Source organism: Hylaeus anthracinus, unplaced genomic scaffold, assembly GCF_026225885.1.
Source record: "Hylaeus anthracinus isolate JK02 unplaced genomic scaffold, UHH_iyHylAnth1.0_haploid 0, whole genome shotgun sequence".
Lineage (NCBI taxonomy): Eukaryota > Metazoa > Arthropoda > Insecta > Hymenoptera > Colletidae > Hylaeus > Hylaeus anthracinus.
Window position 1 is genome coordinate 708,054 of NW_026533254.1, and position 11,267 is coordinate 719,320.

Genomic DNA, 11,267 nt, shown 5'->3' on the forward strand with positions numbered 1-11,267 from the left:
TGCCAGATATCTTTACGCGAAATCGATCGCTAGGAGGGAAACGTTTCAACGTGAAAACACGAAAGGATGGTTTGTCGAAGGGAGAACAGAGGGTGACAAAAATTCCAGGTATCGAGGATTTCACGGGTGACTCTACGTTCCTAGATCGATCGAGACCTGTTACAAAAAATATACCGCGAAATGTACTTCGAAATCTGATTTGAAATTCAAGATTAAATTTGGTTAATCGTATCGTATCCTATCACTCAGTTTTCTTGAAACATTTTTGGAAATTGTTACGTTTGGTTAATTGACATATCGACCTTTGGCATACACGGTGTTCGGTAACCGGTGGTACAAGCGAAGAGGAGGTGATTCTACATGAAAAAATAAGTCGAAAATATAGAATACAAATTTTTCATGTGAGGCTTTGTTTTCGAGAAAATTGACTTTGAATTTCCGCCGGGTACGGGTGCACTTGATCATGTTCTGTTGTAACGGATCTCACTGTAGTCATTGTCTCGATTGAAATTATATTGATAAACAGTTTCAATAGCACGGAAATGTTTTCTTACCTATTATCTTATTATTATTATTATTATCTAAAACAATCGAATATGTTAGAAAGCGTTTATAGAAATTTAATTAGAAGAACAAAAGTATGTATTCGGCAACGCGGCCAACATTTTCATAAATTTCTGTAATAATAAACTTTATGATTACTTCAACATTCTATGTCATTACGTGTTCTTAATTTTCCGTTACGATAAAAACAGACTTAAACTGCGATAATAACTATCGAGATAACGATCTACAGTGAGAAAATTCATAGTCGATTTTCTCAGAAACAAGCCTGCTATGGAAAATTGTTATTCTATTTTTTTATTTTTTCTTGCGGAATCACCCCCTTTTCGCTCGTACCACCAGTTACCGAACACCCTGTACATTTCTAACCCTTTTCACTTAGGTGTCCCTTATGAAGGGACATCGTAAGTCTAACAAATTTTGTTAGTGACACCACTGCAAACATAAATCGCTTATGTTTAAACTTCGTTGGCTTAAACTTTACTAACTCACTAAAACTTATGTTTTTGCCTTTAAACTTTATATTTAAAGAATTTATGATTGCAGTCGTGTCAATGATTCAAGAAAGCTATTTGAATTTATAATCAAGTCCAATAATACCACAAAAGACAAGTTTCCAGAGTTAGATTATTTTATGTAATGCGATTCCTATTTGCATATTTTGGAACGAGATGGCGCAGAGTGCAAAGGGCTAACTTTCTTAGCGCCTTCCATTCTTCCTTATAACTCGTAAAATATTAGGTGCAAAAAGGTGATGGAGAAGCGTTTGAGCATCTTCTTCAATAAAGACATTTTTTGAAAATATATAAGAAAGAAAAGAAATATATAAAAAAAATATATAAAAGAAGATAAAGTCAGAAATGATGCAATCGTTAATTGCATATGTACTGCTGTATCTAAAAGTGGTCTTTGAACCATTTATCTTTCTCCTTTGGCATTTTTTCGTAAATGCAATAATAACGGAGTTATGACTTGAAACAATTCCGTGGACCAGCCTGTATATCCTCCCGAAGAATAGTCGCGATACGATTACGCAAACTTTAACCTCGATTTTCAGTGAAGAACATTATTGAGGTAGATTTTTTCGTAGCGTAGAATGACGCGTGACAAACACACGACATGGAATTTCTGTCCAGCCCTCTAGAAAGGAAAAGTTAGGGAGCTGATTAAAAGAAGGAATCTAAATAGCGTTCGAAAGGAGGAAAATCGCTGTCTCGATGAAAGAAAATGAATGATCGGGGTGATCGATGTAACCCGTTCGGTTCGATTGATTCCGCGCGGCAATTTAGGGAGCCGCGAAATGGCAGCATCCGGCGCTCTTCTCGAGGAGCCAATCGTGATCACGTTCGGCTCGTTTCTTCGGTGATTCCAGCGCCGACGGCAACTACGAGGTGACGCTGATGACCAAGGCTACGGTCTACTATTCGGGATTGGTCGTCTGGCAACCGCCGGCCGTATATAAATCTTCCTGCTCCATCGACGTTGAGTTCTTTCCATACGACGTACAGACCTGTGTTTTGAAGTTAGGCTCCTGGACTTATGACGGTTTTAAGGTGCCATGTAAAAGCAACGAGCACGATCGCCAGATTGAACCTTTTTGCTCGTCATATATGATCGGTCTTCCCAGTTTGTTCTCCTTGGTTATTTCTTTCCTTTTTTGTGTTCCATCAGAGAATGCCACCTTGACATAACCCGTAATCGTTTCTGCGATGCGCTGGTCTTGGACGTCATACGTCATATTTATATATTATCTATATATTAAATATATATATATATATATTTCAATATTGTTACTTGGTGTGGACTGCAGTGTTATTTGATTGACATTCGTCGTGACGTCGTACGGTCAGCTCGTTTTTATATATTATTCTGCGGTGTGCTCGAACGATCCTACAGGCTCGCATATTTGAAATCGATCGTTGAAAACAACTTTCGTCCTCGTTTTTGCGAGAATCTAGAATATCCGCTTCCGTGGAATCGGACGGGAACGATCTAGAACTTATCGATTAATCGTTTCGAAGTCGAGAAATGAAACGTTGCCTAGCTTTCTTACGTCTTTTCTGTAATTTCTCGCGAGACTATCAGGTCTGGATTCTCGTCTCGACGAACGACTCGAAAGAGTGATGCATCGAAGGTTTTAAAGGATACCTGGATATCACGAATCCGTGAATCGAGGTGAAAAGAATCCGCTTCGAAGCGTATCCAAGCTGGTCAGTCGCATTGCTCTTTGATATTAGCAGCTCCATGGAAAGATTTAACGTTAGATCGTGGGATTGGATTGTTACTAAACTTAGGGTATACGAACTCTATGTACATAACACACGTGGACAGGGTACACGAACACGTGACTTTTCAAATTCTTTTTAAATCAGACATGTCAAACACACGCTGAAATATTTTCTGTAGCGGGGAAATGACTTAACTCGTGTAGATGCACTTGTAGATTTACCAAATACTAAATTCGATTCATGTATGAACATTCGGGCAAATCGTTCAAAAAGTTTCCATTTTAACACGTTCGCGACCGCCAGGTATTTTACGTTTCTAATACCGAGTACTTACGTAAATAATAAAATTCTGAAGCAGGACATCGGAAATATGTATCCTACGGCGATGATAAAAATGACGAAATATGTTTTGAAATGTCAATGTTGTAAATATGTACTGTATAAAATAAAAAGATTTTCATAATTTTTTCATAACCAGGAATAGACTTCGAAGTGACGTGAATTCACGTCTGCGGTCGCGAATGTGTTAATACGATAACAAAAATGCAGAACCTTTGAAACTTGTTTCGAACTTTTTTATCACGGTTCAATTTGTTCGTTCAAACATTATTTTGTGTTTCGAGTTCGTTGAGGAAATTAATGATGCGAATATTGACAACGTCTACATATATACTATACACATTGTAGTACGTAGGTTTACGCAGCAATAAAAAAGAACGGTTCAAACTATTCTCAGATGTTTCATCTCGATGATATGTGAACTTGAACGTAATTGGCTATATGAGGAAGTTTCCTAAACCTATTTGTACCAGAAGAAATGAAACGAAGGAAATCAGAATACTTTGGACTCACTTTATCTGTAACGTTTCGAAAGCTACGAAACGAGCGTATAAAAATTTTTACGTGCTAGTGATTAACAATAAAGATTGACTACTCATAGCACTACCATTCGAACGACAATGTAGAATGAAATTTACACGATCAATATAATGCCACTCCACCCAAAAATAATAAGATAAGTTGGAGAATTTTTTTCAGAAATTTATTAAAAGCAGTGAAAAATTCAAGTAGGCTATTTTATTTAATGCGTATTAATGTTCAAAAGCAGAATTTTTTTATATGTTTTTCTTCTAAAATGGCGGCTTCAGTACACAAAATTTCAAAGCATCTTTTACGCGAGGCCTCAAACGAGCGAAACGATTGAGCACACAGATTTAAACCTAGAACAAAAAAACCGAAAATTTTCTGCAAATATATCGCAAAAGCTAGTGAACAGTGTGTGGAAATTTGAAAATATTGTTTTCTCACAAAATGGTGCATAAATAAAGAAAAAAATGAACTATTTTCCGAAAGTTTTATCGAAAAATTGTAAAAGTTTACAACTTATAGCAAGATCCATACACTATCCACTAGATGGTATATTAGAGATGTCGCCCTCAAAATTTTAGGAGAATCGGACAAGATTTGTAGGAGTTATCGTTTCGCACGATTTGAAAAATGGAGTTCTGTGAAAAACGTTCTGTGTTCTCGCCGCATCGTGCGTCCTACAAGATGCCTTGGGAAAACATTCGAAAATGACCTCTTGAGATTTCCGCGGGCTATGAAATATTTGTTTTCGTATTCTGAAAGCTTTAACCCTTTATTTATCCTATTTCTCAAAAGTTTTTAAAATCTAGAAGTCCATCTGGGTCTTACAGTGGGTGTAGAAAGTATTCGTACACCGATCAATTTCCAAAAAAACTATGTAAAGTTGTAATTTATTAACTTATTTTTTATAAACAATGATATTCTACATATTCTTGGAAATCTGTAGAATAGATAGATTACAAAAAAAAATAGCTATTTATGTAAATTGCGAAATTAACAAGAAAAAAAACAATTAATCGATCGAAATGTTGAAGCAATAAGTATTCGCACAGCTGTTTAATGTTTAAAACTTCATTAAAAAAAAAAAGAAATTCACATTAATTTATAAGTATATAATACTTCCTTCGTGGGACTTCCTTTTGATTTTATAATTACTGCAACTCTTCTAGCCATTAAATTAACTATCATAAATGTCGATGTTATTCGGGGTAGGATCTTCTTTCATTCCTTGATTAGAGTATTTTTTAAATCTTTTTTACTGAAAATTTAATGTTTTCTAATCCCACGAAGCAATAAACTGACATCCTTATGTTACAAATTCTACCGTAAATTGTAATAGTTCTACCGTACTTATTGCTTCTATATTTCTGCCAATTTTTCGTATTTTCTTGTTAATTTCGCAAATTATATAAACTAGTAATTGTTGTTTGAACTATATTCTAGAAATTTCCGAGAATATCATTGATTATAAAAAAAGGAGTTAAGAAACTACAATTTTACACAAAAGTTTTTTGGGAAATTGATCGATGTACGAATACATTCTACACCCACTGTATATCATCTTATAGAGTTGGCTCTAACAAGCTTCCAAAAGAAAAAAGCTTATGCTACCATTCAACAATTAAACACAAACTTCATAGAAGTGGACTTGAAAGTCACAATAGGTTTCAAAGCGTTTAATTAATACAGTACCATGAGAAAATTGACAGGACTTATAAGTCCTGCCAGCAAATATAGAGTTAAGGGAACATAGTAACAAACAAAACATCGATTTTTTAAAATTTCTGGCGGGGCCTTATCCCTTACATGTGAACACAGTTTAGGAAACTACCTTGTATGTCCAGTAATTTTCTAGATTCCATCGGAACGATGAAACTTCGGAGAGTAGCTTCTTCTATTAAATTGAAGTTACTATGGCTACAGAATAACACGTGCTCCCTATTTTTCCCTGTTCTTAAAACAAGGAAAGTTTGATTGAAATTAACATCTATAACTCTGTGAGAAATACTGCCAGTGTAAGAAGTATTCGTACAGTGAACAATTTAATATAAAATTAATACAAAAAGAAATAAGAGGTTATCAGTAAAAATAATAAACTTTAATTTAAGCAAATTCTATTCTAAAAATATGTAGGAATGTTGGTAATTATTTCTCCTCTTAAAATTTAATAATAATAATAATAAAATAACATAGATGAAGTTTTATTTTGAATCGGTTCCTGTACGAATACTTATTATACTGATCGTACTTTGTTTCTCAATTGGTGTCTAGTTCGACGATAGTTACTAATCTTCTACACAAGTATTGCCTATAATGAATTTAATCGCGATAAGCAGATGTAAGTAACTAATTGTAGGTAATACAGGGAACATTTTTTTATAACAACGTAAGAAACCTTAAAATTAAGTATTCGTAGACGTCTAGATTACAGCGTTTAATAAAATTTACAAATATATTTCACTTTATATATATTTTCAATATATGAGAAATGTCATGCAAGCACAGGTCTGCAAATAAATTCCCCCTCCCCTCAAGTTGCACGCGCTGTATGGTACTTATTAGCGAAAAGGTTCCAAACCCCTGAATAAACTGCACTATATTTAGACAATATTTGGATCTGATTTTAGGTATGTTTTAAAGTACACTTTACATACTCTTTATTTAAATTCTTTCAACTACAGATACGAACTATATTATTGGAGACATCCAGAATTCCCACCGATAGCAAACTTAGGCAAAAACTTGTTATAAAGAACAGCTGATATCGCTAGGATTTCTATGTAAAATGAGTTGAAAATATTACTAACAACAGGGGAAGCTCAGGTAACTCACCCTGGAATTTCGATGCCAATTTTTTTGGTTATTCTAGAGGTGAAAAAAAGAGATACGTGTCTCGGCGTTTGATCGAATAGGTCTTAGTTTCGGAATAATAAAGTTGTGAAAATTGAAATTTATTTTTTTTTTTTATTTTGATGATACTGATATAGCATGCAAATTTTTGAGGTAGAAATTATATTATCATGTTGTAAACATTAATGTAAATTTAATTTGTAAGGTACTAATTCAAGTAGTTATCAGCGGGAGCTTTTACAGATATGATCGAGTACACTCGATTTGCATCGACATTAATTCTTCAAAGAAATGTGTTTGGAAACGTCAATGAAATATGTTTCCTCCTGGCCATACAAAAAAATAAATGTGTATGTGCTGTAACAAAATTTATATGTTTTAAATGTTTTTATAATGTCTTATAATCATCCAAGTAGTTGTTCATCTTCAAAATAATTGAATTTTGTAATTAAAAAATTCACATTCATATTCCGATGTTTGTTCATTCTTCTTACCTTACTACTAATTGTTTTAAAAAGTGGAAATTTAAAATACTGTTAATATTATTTCCAATAAAATTTTAAATTTAAACGATCGAAAATTCGAATACGTTACCTTTATATGTTATCAATTACAAATAACTTATATTATTATTTAAAATATTACTACTTGAATTAAACGTACCTTAAAATTAAATTTACATTAATGTTCATAATGTGATAATTAGACTGCGAATCTTTATGCATTTATAGGAAATTTGAATGTGCAAGAAACTACAAAATGTAAACAATATGCAAGAATGTAAAAGAGATTGATAATAAAGTTCATGTTATAATATTTACGAAATAAAATAAATTCCTATTTAGGGTCAGTTTTTGTAGGCACGTTCGGCAAGATTTTATTTTGCATAAAGATCCGCAGTCTAGTGATAATATAATTTCTATTTCGAAAATTTACATACTATATCAGTGTCATCCAAATAAAAAAAAAAAACAAATTTCAATCTTCACAAATTTGTTACTCCGAAACTAAATCTTATTCAATCAAACGCTGGGACACGTATCTCTTTTATTCGCCTCCAGAATAACCAAAAAAATTGGCATCGAAATCCCAGGGTGAGTTACCTGAGCTTTGTTAGTCATACTTTCAATTCATTTTACATAGAAATCCTAGAGATATCAGCTGTTTTTTATAGCAAGTTTTCGCCTGAGTTTGCTGTCGGTAGGAATTCTGGATGTCTCCAATAATATACTTCATATTTGTAGTTCAAAGAATTTAAATAAAGAGTATGTAAAGTTTGGAAACAATCGATCAAGTAGTTCTTGATTTATCATTCCCAAAGATTAGAGAAATATTGTTTAAAAGAAAACGCAATATTTCAACGATTTCCCCACGAAATGAATTGAAAAAATTAGTAAACTCACTTTAGAACATGCTTAAAATATTCTCGAAGTTAAAAAAAAAACATAAATTCTTCTCTGTAAGAAAAAATAAAAACTTTTCCGAGATACACTTAATACTTGGCCACATAATGTGGTCACCCACCTTAAAGAGGGGAACAGGTATAATGACGATGATTCTGACCCTCGATAGAACGACCATTCGTTTTCGATTAGTCTATAATCTTGATAACATAGCGTAATAGCAGCCGTAGCGAGCTAACGATGTCAGCTTAGGTTATCATAATAATAGTAGTAACAGCATTTTCGTCAGCTAGTTTTCGGTAAGTTTTGGTGTCAAGTATGAACGTGTAAATAGGAAGTAGAGAAGTTGAGCACTTCGATCGATAAACTGTCGCACGCTAATGTTGTCCATCCAAGTCGCATTAGCAATTCATAGATGTCTTGCAGTGACTTAATCCTCTTTATCTGTTAGAGGTTGAATAAGGTTTGTCGTAACGGTCCAAGTAAAGCAAGTGATCGATATAATATTCAAGAATTGCTTCGAGATTTGTAATACTATACAAGGTGTCCCATTCTAGATGTTACGGAACTGTAACTACAAAACTATCTTTCATTGCAAAATTTCAAATATGGAAATTGAATATTAAAATGGGACGCATGTTTCAGAGACAAGGAATTTTTGTTAACTTTGTTATTTAACGAGATATGATGGTCAAGTTTCCTGTTGTATTAATAAATAATTTATTAATATGTAGATATTAAATTATTTATAAATTATGTATACATTTGTAATAGATAAGATTTTATATATAAATATGTATGAAAATCTATTATACAATAGATAAATATATAATATAAATTAATATTTTTTAAAATAGAACTATATATATATTTTTTTTAGACCATGCGATAGTACTTTTCAAGACGAATTCATTAACCTTTAATGTATTTACCCGATTTTTATTAGTTTTCACTTTGAAACGTTCTATTTTGAAAACTAATAAAAATCGGTTAAATACATTAAAGCTTAATGAATTCGTCTTGAAAAGTACTATCTCATGGTATAAAAAAAAATATATATATAGTTCCATTTGAAAAACGAAACCTGACCATCATATCTCGTTAAATAACAAAGTCAACAAAAATTCCTTCTCGTTGAAACATTAGCCCCATTTTACCATGCAAATTCCATATTTGAAATTTTGCATATGGCCAATAGTATTGGAGGTAAAGCTCCGTAACACTTATGCTGGGACACCCTGTATACAGAGTGGGCTACGTGACGTGCTCACCCCCGTTATCTTCTAAGATATGCATAGTATGAAAAAACTTTTTATACAGAAGTTGCATGTTTTTAAGGAGCACATTATGACATAAAAAATATAGCATTCCATTTAAAATAACGAAGTTGACCCTGAAATTTTAAACCTGCCTCAATCTACAAGAAGAACATATGATTAGATGAACATAAGACTAAATAATGTGCTCCTTAAAATCAAGCAACAAGAAACACAAAAGTTTTATCATACTATGCATACTTTAGAAGTTAATGGCGCTGGGCACGTTACATGGACCACCCTGTATAGTAGCCGTAGTTCGTAGAGTCCGTTAAACGCTCAATCTGGAAACTAATTACAGACCTCTGTTTGCACGACATCATATTTAATGTATAACGGTGAAATATAACATCTCATCCGTTAGAATGCTATTATCATACTTCCCGCACTCGAATTGTCAAACTTTTTGAACGATCAATGTTAACTAAATACATGTTTAACAACGCCGTATTATACTTTTAAATAATAGGAAACTGTTAGATGTAGAAGACAACATTTTTATTCTATCTTTGGAACTTATATTTCAACCATATCGTTGCTACAGCCTGGAAATCGGTAAAATTTTTTGATCGTTTAGGGATGGTAATTAAAAGATCCTTGGCACTTGCCAAGCCAGATACGTCGTGGAAATATCAATCTTGTATTTCGTATACAACAACATGATTGTCCTATCGCAAACGACTGTCGAGTGTCGTTAGAGTTTCACAACAGAAACACGGTGGTTTTGTTGTGTCGTTCGAGTTACAGAGTATCGTTAAAATTCGGAACGGAACGCTGCGAAGTTCGATGTTCTTTTCATGATTTTACACACATCACGGTGCGTTTGCATGGACAGAAGAACGGCGAAAGACGGTTTCCGCCGAATCATGTCGGACATTTTGCTATCAGAAGTCTATACGTTTAAATAAAAAAAAAAAATAAAAAAAATGTCTATACTTACTCGCATGAGGCACAAAAGACTTAACGAAACGAAGCGACGAATATATTCCCCTTCCATGGTTAATGTATTATATAACAAAAGTCATTTTGCTTTAAAATGATAACATTTTTATAACGGGAAACGCTAAGTACAACAAATTTAGTCCCTACTTCTTCCAATACATTAGAACAAAAAGTAATTTCTTGTGAATTTGTAATCAATTTAGCAAAAAATTGTAAGAATTTCAATATTTGTAAATTTTATAAGTTTATTGGAAATGTACGATGAAAATGTACCGTTTTATAAAATGGTAAATGTGAAAAGATCAATTCGGCTATTAGAATTGTAAATGCGATTGGTCGCAATTAACTACCGTAAAATGGACTCTGTAATTACAGTTAAAGCAATCGATTATGTCCAACCCTGAATGAAATTAATTTACGAATGATTGGAAAGTACATTTTTATATTTCAAATTAAATAAACGAAATTCGGAAAGAAATGAAGAACCTTGTACAAATTTTACGGAATCCTTTTCAACCCTTTCATGTGAACTTACTCTCACTTTCGAAGAACTAAAGAAAATTTAATGCAATTTGAGTCAAACAATAATAAACAAATCACTGATTTTTAGACGATATGTGGCTTATCATTATTTTATATAATTACGATCCGTATGCACTCTTTTGATTTACACGTCAAAGAGGTACAAGAGCTTTGAAGAGTAATCAGTTTTTATTATACAGGGTGTCCCAAAAATTTTTGAGTTGACGAAAATGGGGGGTAGCTGACGCGATTCTGAACCACAATTTCCTTTACAAAAATGTCAGATGGTGCTTAGTTTTTGAATTATTAACGAAAAACCATCGACCAATCGCAGCGCCCGAGTAACGCGCGCTCAGCAGCGAGAGCATAGCCTCGAGCCAGGATTGGTCGGCTACGCCAGCTGAGCGTGCGCTACTCGGGCGCTGCGATTGGTCGATGGTTTTTCATTAATAATTCAAAAACGAAGCACCATCCGACATTTTTGTAAAGGAAATTGTGGTTCAGAATTGTCTCAGCCCCATTTCCGGTTCCTACGAGAGTTTTGGGACACCCTGTATATTTAAAGCAAATCATAT

The 11,267-nt window shown here is 33.3% G+C and overlaps 1 protein-coding gene across 5 annotated transcripts in view; it reads left to right on the top strand.

Annotated features, from left to right (window-relative positions):
• LOC128891076 (acetylcholine receptor subunit alpha-like) overlaps nt 1-11,267 on the top strand; it is a 271,049-nt gene that overhangs the window by 134,966 nt on the left and 124,816 nt on the right. The window contains exon 5 of one of the 5 annotated variants that reach the window (XM_054150644.1): nt 1,937-2,117. The exons of the other annotated variants lie outside the window; for them this stretch is intronic. Coding sequence (XP_054006619.1) covers nt 1,937-2,117 — 181 coding nt within the window. The remainder of the gene's footprint in view (nt 1-1,936; nt 2,118-11,267) is intronic. 5 annotated transcript variants of the gene reach the window in all.